Consider the following 12416-nt stretch of genomic DNA (forward strand, 5'->3'; position numbering starts at 1 on the left):
GGCCCATCTCGCCCAGTCCCAATCGGTGGAACCCCAGCAGCAAGCTAATATACAGGTCGGAGCGTCTGCCCCCTAGTGGTCAGTGCATGTCATAGCGACTGGTCGAACAAACAGTTGGACACTTAGCATATCAGGCTTTTATATACATATAGAAGATGCAAATATATGCAATTTCAATAGCAAAAAAACATAAATTAACTAATTATGAAAAATAAAAATCTAACCTTATCCATGCTGAATAAGGCCTGGTACTGAGGAATAACAGCATTACGTGGCTCAGTTAGTATTTGTACAAGTGTTTTCTCATCTAGGCTATGTAAAGGAACTACTACAGGCAACCGTCCCACAAACTCTGGAATCATGCCAAATTCAATGAGATCTCTGGCTTCTACATGACGTAATAATCGATCTTTTTCTTCAATGTCTTGGTGAGTATTTGATTCGCCACTTCGATTGGCAAGGTCTGCAGCAGCTGCAGCCCTTCTGCCTTTTCCAAGATTTGATGGTGTTCCAAATCCAAGATACTGCCAAAGAACAGACGGATGTTATAAATAACAGAATGAAGTTGCATTGTACTAAGTACTTTGCATGCATGTCTCATGTGATCTTTGCAACAGAAGAAATTTCTATTATCATTCACATTTTACAAATAAAGCAAATTGGTCTAGAAAGATTAAGTACCTTGTCAAAGCTCTTGTTGCTGAAATGGTAAAGGCAGGATTCGAACTCAGGTCTATCTACCTTCAGAATTGAGAACCTGTAATAACCAACTCTCAAGAATGATTTCTAGTAAAGTAGATAAGTAAGAAGTCCCTTAGAACTCAGATAATGATGTTTCAGGGTTTTTCTGAGACCTGTGAACTAGTGTGATTTCCAAAATAGGTAAGAACTGTGAAAATGGAGACAGTAATTATTGTGTAACCAAAGTTAATTTTGTAATACTATAAACAAGAGTAGTGCCTACAGAACAAGCAGCCTGATAAAGAAATTATCCAGCCCTAGCTGGTTTGGCTCAGTGGATAGAGTGTCAGCTTGAGGACTAAAGGGTCCCAGGTTTGATTCCCGGTCAAGGGCATGTGCCTCCGTTGCAGGCTTGATCCCCAGTGTGGGGCGTGCAGGAGGCAACCAATCAATGATTCTCTCTCATCAATGATGTTGCTCTCTCTCTCCATCTCCCTTCCTCTCTGAAATAAATAAAAATATATTAGAATAATTTAAGATTGGATTTTAAAAAGAACACATAAGGATGACATCAAACAAGAATGCTAAGTTTGCTGCAAAAGGTTGGATCTCTAAGGTGTATGGCTCTTGCTTCAGTCAATATAAAAGAACTATACTCTAGATAATTATTAGAAAGCTTAATTTTTATATGTCATATAGCTTTTGTCAAAAGTATAAGCACATGATGTATGAGAAAACAGAGTAAGTTAAAAATCAATTCCTCTGGCCTGGCCTGTGTGGCTCAGCAGTTTAGCATTGACCCAGTAACCAAGAGGTCACCAGTTCAATTCCCAGCCAAGGCATATGCCTGGGTTGTGGGCTCAATCCCCAGTGGGGGATGTGGAGGAGGGATCTGATTGATGGTGTTCCTCTCTCATTGATGTTTCTATATCTCTATCCCTCTCCCTTCCTCTCTCTCTAAAAAACAATAAAAACATATTTTTAAAAAATCAATTCCTCTGATTCTCTAAGCTGTGTACATGAACAGTTAGTGTATAGGAAAGCAAAATACCTTTCATTCAATAATTTAAACACTTATTAAGCATATTTTATATATAAGCTTATCCTATCTAATAAAATAATATGCAGATTGACCATCACTCCAACACACAAGATGGCTGCCCCCATGTGGTCAAAGATCCTGCCCCCATGTGGACACAAGATGGCCACCACAAGATGGCCAGCAGGGGAGGGCAGTAGGGAGGGACCAGGCCTGCAAGGGAGGGCAGTTGTGGGTGATCAGGCCAGCAGGGGAGGGCAGTTGGGAGGGACCAGGCCTGAAAGGGAGGGCAGTTAGGGGCGATCAAGCCTGCAGGGGAGGGCAGTTAGGGGTGACCAGGCTGGCAGAGGAGGGAAGTTGGGGCAAACAGGCTGGCAGGGGAGCAGTTAGACATCAATCAGGCTGGCAGGGGAGTGGTTAGGGGGTGATCAGGCTGGCAGGCAAAAGCGGTTAGGGGCAATCAGGAAGGTAGGCAGGCGAGTGGTTGGGAGCCAGCAGTCCTGGATTGTGAGAGGGCAGTCGGACATCCCTTGAGGGGTCCCAGATTGGAGAGGGTGCAGGCTGGGCTGAGGGACAACCCCCCCCCTCCCCGTGCACGAATTTCATGCACCAGGCCTCTAGTCTAGTAATAAATGTATACATATTTTATGTAAATATAAACATTAAGCAATTACTATAAAACACTGGGTATACAAACCTGAACACAGTCCTTACCCTAAAAGGGCTTATTGAGAGTGAGAACACATGAAGGTATTAAAGTATCATAGATGTAATAAAGGACAACTGTACAGGAAACAATGGTAGTGGAAAGGAGGAAAAGGCATATACAGGGGAATGAAGGTAGGAGGTGATTAAGGAAGCCTTCACAGAGGAAATGCCTAATCATTTAACAGACTGAGTCTTAAAGGATGAACATATTTGCCAACTAGATTGAGGCAGTGGAGGCATGAGCTAAAGAGATAAAACTTAGGACTACAAGCACTTTGATATGGTTGGAATACAAGTATATTATTTAACACTAGAGGCCTGATGCATGAAATCGTGCAAGAGTAGGCCCTCGCAGCCCTGGCTTTGTCCGGAAGGTCGTCTGGATGGTTGTTCCGCTGTTCGGCCATTTGGTCGATTTGCATATTACGCTTTTATTATTATAGATTATTATAGATAGATTGTAACCCTAGCTTTCAGTGAGGGTTGATAAAACAAAAGCCACATTAATGTGTTTAATCCTCTGTAAAATCCCTGTTGAAGACCCTTATGAAAAGGAATTTTCATAAAGATCTATATGAAAAACTTTTTAAATCTTTGTCTCTCCTCAAGACCTCATATGATCTAAACCAGGCGTCCTCAAACTACGGCCCGCGGGCCACATGCGGGTGGTTTTGCCGTTTTGTTTTTTTACTTTAAAATAAGATATGTGCAGTGTGCATAGGAATTTGTTCATAGTTTTTTTTAAACTATAGTCCGGCCCTCCAATGGTCTGAGGAACAGTGAACTGGCCTCCTGTTTAACCCTTTGCACTTGCTTTTTTCTCAAGCTGCTACCGACGCTAACCGTGTCAAGTCACACTCGACATCCAAGTACAAAAGGTTAAAAAGTTTGAGGACCCCTGATCTAAACCTTCCTTCTACATTCTTCTAATCTCTTTTCTCATATTACTTTTTTTTTTTTTTTAAATTTCTTTATTGATTAAGGTGTCACATATTTGTCCTCATCCCCCCATTCCCATCCCACACCCCTCCCCTTGGATGCCCCAACCCTCTGTTGAACTTAAGCATTGGTTAGGCTCATATGCATGCACACAAGACCTTTGGTTGATCTCTCCCCCCTCCCCCCACCCTCCCCTATCCTCCCTCTGAGGCCCGATAGTCCGATCGATGCCTCCTTGTTTCTGGTTCTGTTCTTGTTCATCAGTCTATGTTGTTCATCATTTCCCCTAGATGAGCGAAATCATGTGTCACTATAGATATACTTATAAGAATTGAATGTGCGACGAGCAATAATAGTTATGCTGACAGGCAAATGAATCAGTCTGTAGTGAGTTTCTTTCTGGACCAACAGTTCTTTTGAGACCCAATATCAATGTCAACCGGTTCCCTATGAGTACATGTCGGCACTGACCCCTCAGCTCTGGATGGTGGACAAATGGTGGTAATGCAGGTCCGACTCCCTCTGGTTTGGTCTCGGCTGGACCCAGGGGCACTGCTTCACCCGGATCCAGGGGCCCACGGCCTCACCTGGACCCGGGGCCAGGCTCACCCGGATCCAGGGGCCCGCGGCCTCGCCCGGACCCGGGGCCCAGGGCTCACCCGGCTCCAGGGGCCCGCGGCCTCGCCCGGACCCGGGGCCCAGGGCTCACCCGGCTCCAGGGGCCCGCGGCCTCGCCCGGACCCGGGGCCCAGGGCTCACCCGGCTCCAGGGGCCCGCGGCCTCGCCCGGACCCGGGGCCCAGGGCTCACCCGGCTCCAGGGGCCCGCGGCCTCGCCCGGACCCGGGGCCCAGGGCTCACCCGGCTCCAGGGGCCCGCGGCCTCGCCCGGACCCGGGGCCCAGGGCTCACCCGGCTCCAGGGGCCCGCGGCCTCGCCCGGACCCGGGGCCCAGGGCTCACCCGGCTCCAGGGGCCCGCGGCCTCGCCCGGACCCGGGGCCCAGGGCTCACCCGGCTCCAGGGGCCCGCGGCCTCGCCCGGACCCGGGGCCCAGGGCTCACCCGGCTCCAGGGGCCCGCGGCCTCGCCCGGACCCGGGGCCCAGGGCTCACCCGGCTCCAGGGGCCCGCGGCCTCGCCCGGACCCGGGGCCCAGGGCTCACCCGGACCCAGGGGCGCACGGCCTCGCCCAGACCCAGGATTCAGCCTCACCCGGACCCAGGGGCGCATGGCCTCGCCCGGACCCAGGGGCACGTGGCCTCACCCGTACCCGGGGCCCAGCCTCACCCTGACACAGTTCCCAGCCTCGCCCAGACCCAGGGGCACGCGGCTTCACCCGGATCCAGGACCCAGCGGGGTTTCGTCTTCTTGATCCCATTTCCTGTTGGTCAATTCCATCTCAGTAATTCCTTCGGCCATTTTCTCAGAGCTCCAGGGCAGCCGCCGCAGAACTCGTTGGGCGGCGGGCTCGGCGAAGCTCCGGTGTGCCCGGTGCGCGGCAGCGGGCTGGTCCGGGGTGGCTGCGTCGGCCCTTGGGTCTGCAGCGGTGGCCAGTCACCGAGCGTGCGCACCTGGCCGCTTCCGGGGCGTTGAGATTCTTGAAGGACTCGGAGGTCAGCAAGCGCGGAGTCTCCCACCCCATGCCTCCTAGGGGCTCGTCTGTCCATGCTCGGCAGCGAGTGGGGCCTTCCCCTCAGCCGGAGACCGCTGGGGGAACTGCGCCGAGCACGTTCCAGGCCGCCACTGTGTCGTCTGAGCCGTAGTTCTTAAAGTGTGATCTTTGGGTCGCCGGCATCAGCATCATCCCGAGTACCCCTCTCTTTTATTCTAGTTGTAGAGCGTCTGCTCAGTCAGCCCTCCGGTGGTTCTGGATGGTGTCTGCTCCGCTCTCCTGTCGTAGACTCAAAATTGTTGTGGTGGGCAGCAATCAGGCTTCCGCCCTATGCCTCCGTCTTGGTCTTCCTTTGTATAGTTAAGTCTTGATTGTTGTTGGTGTCGCTGGGAGGAATTGTCCTCCAGGCCAATTGGCCGTGCAGATCCTCTGTGTCTATAAAGGAAGAGTTGCTGTGTAGGAGACAGATTTATGGGCCGGGTCTTGGTGCAGCAAGGCTTTGGCGCTCATTGATTCTGCCTCTGGAATGTGTCCTTTATGCGAGTGGTTGAAGTCTGGTGTCATCTCACACCGACCACTAGATGCCCTCGTTTCTGGGTCTCCAATGGTGTGTAGGTCAGCTACTACCTGAGACCACTCAGCAGGACTTACGGCAGAAACTGCAGTTTCCTCCTCCTGTCTGAGCGTCCCTAGAACAGTCCGACTAGAACCGCAGTTTATCTGGTCAAGCTGCCATAGGGCAGGCCACCCACATGCAAAAGCCGTTGCTTGGAGCCCAGGTGTGCCTGCAAGACGTGCGAGGCGGGTCTGCAAAACGAGCGGGACGGGTCCCAGGGCGGGGCGGGTCTCAGGGCGGGGCGGGGCCTCAGGGCGCCACCAGGCCATGGCGAGGCGAACCGCTCTGGCTGTAAGTCTGCTTTTTCTGTTTTCCACGTTTCCAAGCCCCCTCATTCCGCACTCCAGCGCAGCAAACACTGATTGCTGGGCGCACCTCCACAAGGAAGTCACTCCCACTCTCTGACAGGAAGGCCGAGAGTCCAGCCTCTTCCCGCAGGCGTCTGGGGAGCTAATCTCCCCTAGGGTTGGAACAAAAGCCACAAGTCCCTTCCCCCGACCCACGCGCCTCCGCACCTCAGCTTCTCCAGAGTTCGCTCTTTCCTCTTCTCTCTTAGCTGTAAATCCATCATTCAGCCAGCTCTCCTGTGGTTCTGGGTGGCAGACGCTCTGTGCGCGGCGAAGTTCCTTTGTTTAACTTTGAAATTGCTGTGTGCGAAGTTCCTTTGTTTGATTCTGCCTTCTTGGTCCTCCTCTCTCAAAATGGCTAGAGGACTTGAGTGTAAGACAGGAAGTCTTAAGAATCCTCTAAGTCGGTGTTGGCGGTCTCCGGGGCCCCGAGGATCTCAGTGGGGAGCTGGGCCAGGTCGGTGACGCGGGTGAGCCCGTCTCGCAGAAAGATGGTCTCTTCCTTCACCGAGAGCCGCTGCGCCAAGTCCGCGGTCGCCGCCACAGCAGCTGCCGCGGCACCCACGAGCTCATGGCCCCGGCTGCGGTGCTGGCTGAGAGGAGCCGCCGCCCGGTCTGGGGAGACGCGAGCAGGAGTCGCCGCGCTCACCAGTCCATCTTTTAGTTGTTTTTCCATAACTGCCATGCGAGGCAGCAGATCAGCCGTTCACCTCCGCCGCCATCTTCGATTTCATATTACTTTTAACTGTTCTTTTCTACATGTTTTTAGCTTCAAATTCTTTTTTGAAATTATGAATTACAATTAAGTATCAGAACATGGTCCCTGCCTTAGGTCACAGAATTTCAAATATAAAGTTATCTTTCTCTCTCATACACACACACAGAAATAACATCATTCTAATTTATTTGGCTAATTTATGCAAAATTTCAAAAGCAAAAAATAAAAACCAACCAAATTAAGAATATGAAAACTCTATCCATGCTGAGTAAGGCCTGATACTGAGGAATAACAGCATTACATGGCTTTGTTAATATTTGTACAAAAGTTTTCTTATCTAGACTATGCAAAGGGATTACCACAGGCAACCCTTCCATTAGCAGCATTGTATTTTTATACTACTAAACTGCTACTGAAACTAGTGCATGCAAAGCCAAGGAGAGAGACTTAAAGCAAGTGATACAGCAAAGAGCTGATTTATGATATATTCATTTAGGTAGAATATTATGTTATGTAAAAGGGATGATTTGTGGCTAGCCATTATATAAAACACATGGAAAATACAGGTCTTGCCAAAACCGGTTTGGCTCAGTGGATAGAGCGTTGGCCTGCGGACTCAAGGGTCCCAGGTTCAATTCCGGTCAAGGGCATGTACCTTGGTTGCGGGCACATCCCCAGTAGGGGGTGTGCAGGAGGCAGCTGATCGATGTTTCTCTCTCATCGATGTTTCTAACTCTCTATCCCTCTCCTCCCTCTCCCTTCCTCTCTGTAAAAAATCAATAAAATATATTTAAAAAAAGAAAAGAAAAGAAAATACAGGTCTTTTGGGCTTCTATGTTGATATTATATTTTAGTATAATCAATCAATAAATAAATACTGGGCATGTACCTTGAAGATATGAAGAAATAAGTTCCAGTTAAAAATCAAGGTTTATAAGAATATTCAGGAAACATCTAAAAAACTATGTGGGATTCACAACCCTTGCTCCAATCCCCAAATTGCTCCCTTCCATTTGTCAGCAGGGGCAATGGAGACAGCTCTTTATTGGGCTTCAGTGAATTGAGTAAGAGGAATGAACAGAAATTTTACTGATACAGCACCTACCTCAAATAATAAAATAACTCCTTAAATAGAAAATTGATATAATCAAGTTATACTTTTGAAATGTCCAAATATATATATATATACTAGAGGCCCGGTGCACGAAATTCGTGCACGAAGGGGGGTTGTCCCTCAGCCCAGCCTGTACCCTCTCCAATATGGGACCCCTCGAGGGATGTCCGACTGCCCGTTTAGGCCCGATCCCACCGGTGGGATCGGGCCTAAACGGGCAGTTGGACATCTCTCTCACAATCCAGGACTGCTGGCTCCCAACTGCTTGCCTGCCTGCCTTTCTGATTGCCCCTAACCACTTCTGCCTGCCAGCCTGATCACCCCCTAACCACTCTGCTGCCAGCCTGTTTGCCCCCAACTTCCCTCCTCTGCCGGCCTGGTCACCCCTAACTGCCCTCTCCTGCAGGGTTGATCACCTCCAACTTCCCTCCCTTGCAGGCCTGGTCCTTCTCAACTGCCCTCCCTTGCAGGCCGGGTGCCTCCCAACTGCCCTCTACTGCTGGCCATCTTGTGGTGGCCATCTTGTGTCCACATGGGGGCAGGATCTTTACCACATGGGGGCAGCTATATTGTGTGTTGCAGTGATGATCAATCTGCATATTACTCTTTTATTAGATAGGATAGAGGCCTGGTACAGGGCTGGGGGCCAGCTGGTTTGCCCTGAAGGGTGTCCCGGATCAGGTGGGGGTTCCCTTGGGGTGTGGGGCGGCCTGAGTGAGGGGCCTGTGGTGGTTTGCAGGCCGGCCATGCCCACTGGCAACCCAAGCAGAGGCCCTGATATCTGGAATTTATTTTCCTTCTACAATTGAAACTGTGTAGCCTGGAGCAGAGCCAAGCCTGGGGCTCCCTCTGTGGCAGCTGGCAGCCATTTGTGTTGGGGTTATAATTGAAACTTTGTTGCCTTAAGCGGGTGGGCCCGGCCAGGGTGTTCGGAAAGCTTTTCTTCCCCTGTTGCCAGCGGCAACCCTGGCCTGCTCTCTCAAGCTCCATCCTGCCGCCATTTGTTTGAATTTGTTTACCTCTATAATTGAAACTTTGTAGCTTGAGTGGAGGCTTAGGCCTGGCAAGGGCAGGCAGAAAGCTTGGCTTCCTCTGTTACCTAGGAAACCTTGCTCTCTGTGGCTGTAGCCATCTTGGTTTGGGTTGATTTGCATACTTGCTCTGATTGGATGGTGGGTGTGGCTCGTGGGTGTGTCGGAGGTATGGTCAATTTGCATATTTGTCTATTATTATGTAGGATATATATATATATATATATACACACATACACATATATACATACATACATACATGTGTTTGTGTGTGTGTGTATATATATATATCCCCAAAAATATATACACAGTTTAACAGCTGATAACTCAATTTTCACTCCTTTTCAGGTTTAACTGATTTGAAATAATGGGTGAAATCAGATTAAGCTTTGAACAAAGAAAATTTTTCCTGAAGTGACACTAGACTTTTTTTATGAGGATACATAAGATAAAGTTTATGGTATAAAACCAGCAACAATCAATGAATTGAGGGTGCACAAATACCAAACGAAATGATTCTTGATGTTTGAGATTCTACTACTTCATGTTATCAACTGTGCCTGGACCAGAACAGTCATCAGTTTGAAAACAGGCATTGACGAAAAAAAAAAAAAAAATCATTTCTGTAGATTCTTTTATATTTTGAAAATGAACTGTATGTTAATAAGTACTGACTAATCATACCAAGTGTGTATACATTTTTTGGGGACATCCTGTATATAGATGATATTTAGAAATATTCTAACTTGCTACTCTAAAATTAAAAAATTAAAAAACTAGAAATATGTTTCTGGTATGCTCTAAGAAAACCTTAACTCTTTAAAATTCACAACTGGCAGCCAGCACGTATGAGAATAGAAAATGAATAGCCATCCTCTGTAACTTCAAATGCTCTGTATCCCAGTAACTTCTCAGAAAAACTTACCTTTTCATTTTTCCTCCTGCTGATGATTCTGTCTAAACCATTGAAAGCACCAGATGCAACAAACAGGATGTTTGTTGTATCAACTTGTACTGTTTCTCCACGTAACTTGCGGGAATTCTTTTCTGGAACATTGACTATTGTGCCTTCCAGTAGTTTCAATAAGCCCTAAAGAATGAATGATTTTTAGCATCATCATATAAGTGTATTATTTATTATACTTTAGATAATGGGATTCAATGGGGAAAATAATATGTGGTTATGGTCAATGAGTTTTATAACTAAAGAAAACTCCATTTCTAGAACATGAAAATCGAATGCACTATCACATTAATAATTAATAAATTTATTTGGAATAGTTTTGGGACTGCTGATGCATTTAGGAATCAATCAACTGAGAGGTTGTTTTCGATGGTAAAGACATAATCCTGACATCAAGACAGAATTATGACTCAAAGATGGTACCCAACCATTGTAGGAACATTCAAAATTTTGAAAATAGTTAAAGATTTGTCTTTCATATAAATAAAAATTTTATTATACTCCTAGTATTAAACTTTGAGAATATCTATATTTTGAGATGCCTTTATAAAAAATTATCCAGCACATTTTTTAACTGTGATTGTACCTCTCTATGTCTTGGTCAGAAAAAGAAAGCAATTTCCTTATCTTGTAGTTATGTCATAATTAGTCACCAGTAAAAGGTCATTTGACCAATAAATATATCATTAGGACTTCAATTATGACCCTACAAGGAATGAAACACTATTTTATCCTACCTTATAACTAAATGAAAAGAATAAGATACAGGTACATAGTTCATCTGTGTCTAGTTAGAACCAGAACTTTCTTTAAGAGTCCTCTAAATATGTTTAACTGGGCCTTTGAGGAATAAAACCAACAGAAATTAAATTTCACTTTTTTTCTGTTCTTTAAAATATTTTCAATTTCCTAAGAAAGGTTATTTGGTATTTAAAATTGCCAATAGTTTTCTCTTAGGATCTGAAGTACTTTAAAGTGGTTATATGGAGTTTGGGGGTGGGAAAAATAAACAAAACAGAATCTAATTGAATATGAAACCAAACGTACAATATTGGGAGGTTGATGTATTCCCTTCCTTTTAGTGGGCTTGAACAAAATATTCAACTGCTTACTTGCTGAACGCCTTCTCCACCTACATCCCGTAACTGATGAATGCCTGGCACACTGCCAATCTTATCTACTTCATCCAGAAAGACAATTCCTATAATTTAAGGAGGAGTCTATTTATAATATGAAAAAGATATACACAAGATAACCTCAGCTTTTAAATACTAGGTAGCCAGAGAGCAAGGTTATTCGATCTTTCACATTTAACATACAGAAATATATAAACATGCACTGCTATCTCTCCCTTTCATCATTTCGTGCAAATGTTTTATAATTTATTTTATAGAATATCACTGGGGTATGATAACCAATTCTCTCTGACAATAGCAGTCTGTCCCACTGATGTTTTCAGGTTCTTTATTCTAGGAGCTGAGAGAGAGGCATAGTGTAGAAGCATGAGGTACACGTAGTGCTGATACTAGTAAAACTTTCCCAACTATATTATTATCTTAAAGGAATTTGTCAAGTTCTTCATTTAAACAAGGACAGATGCTAAATGGGGAAAGGAGAAATGCAGCATCTATGATATCCCATAGGGCAATAGGCTAATCTGTTTCTAGATTCATCTTGCACTCTCCTGCCCTTGCGTCCTTCCCCTCCCCATCCCAGCAATCAGAGTCTGGAGGAGAGTCAGAATAGCAAACACAATGATAGTATTAACCCTTTGCACTCGCTTGCTTTTTCTTGATTCCTGCTACCGATGCTAACCGTGTCGAGTCACACTCGACATCCGAGTGCAAAAGGTTAAGGATCTAACAGAGTAATAATTTAGCTAATTTTCACCCTAGTAATCAACTAATGACAATAAGGCAAAGCAAACTTTGTGGCTCTTAGTCAGTATACTAGAGAACATTTAAATAGGTACTTTTATATAATTACAGAATTTTACTTGATTCAAAATAAGAATTACATTAGCTCTTACTGAATATCAGACTGCTTCATCGGTCGACTACATCTGGGGATAGACAAGCAATCTATTTTGAAAACATACCTTGTTGTGCTTTTTCTACATTGTAATTGGCATCTTGGAGCAGTTTGGCAATCACAGATTCAATATCTTCACCTACATATCCAGCCTGAGTCAAAGTTGTACAGTCACAGATAGCAAAAGGAACATCAAGGCATTTAGCTAGAGTTTGTGCCAGCAGAGTTTTACCTACAAATAGAAACAATAACTAAGTTTACTGAAAATATGTTAATGTACAAATTTTCTACTAAAATACAAAATAAATTGGAATGGTATATAATAAGAAAATCACTGAGCCCTAGCTGGTTTGGCTCAGTGGATAAAGCATCAGCCTGCAGACTGAAGGGTTCCAGGTTTGATTCCGGTCAAGGACACATGCCCGGGTTGTGGGCTCAATCCCCAGTAGGGGGTGTGCAGGAGGCAGCCAATCAATGATTCTCTCTCATCATTGATGTTTCTATCTCTCTCGCCCTCTCTCTTCCTCTCTGAAATCAATTAAAAAAAAAATCACTGCTACATCTTTTCTACACTATTATTCAGATCTAATGTCATTTTATTTTTATTATCCTATCTAATA

General features: G+C 45.8%; 1 protein-coding gene across 2 annotated transcripts in view; it reads right to left on the reverse strand.

Moving 5' to 3' along the window:
- Positions 1 to 12416, reverse strand: part of CLPX (caseinolytic mitochondrial matrix peptidase chaperone subunit X) — a 56791-nt gene that overhangs the window by 16431 nt on the left and 27944 nt on the right. For both annotated transcript variants that reach the window (XM_079769642.1, XM_079769641.1), the window contains 4 exons: positions 11864 to 12028; positions 10878 to 10966; positions 9727 to 9891; positions 225 to 524 (listed from right to left, as the gene is read on the reverse strand). In XM_079769642.1, coding sequence (XP_079625768.1) covers positions 225 to 524; positions 9727 to 9891; positions 10878 to 10966; positions 11864 to 12028 — 719 coding nt within the window. The remainder of the gene's footprint in view (positions 1 to 224; positions 525 to 9726; positions 9892 to 10877; positions 10967 to 11863; positions 12029 to 12416) is intronic.

The sequence above is a fragment of the Cnephaeus nilssonii genome (assembly GCF_951640355.1).
Source record: "Cnephaeus nilssonii genome assembly, chromosome: 4".
Classification (NCBI taxonomy): Eukaryota; Metazoa; Chordata; class Mammalia; order Chiroptera; family Vespertilionidae; genus Cnephaeus; species Cnephaeus nilssonii.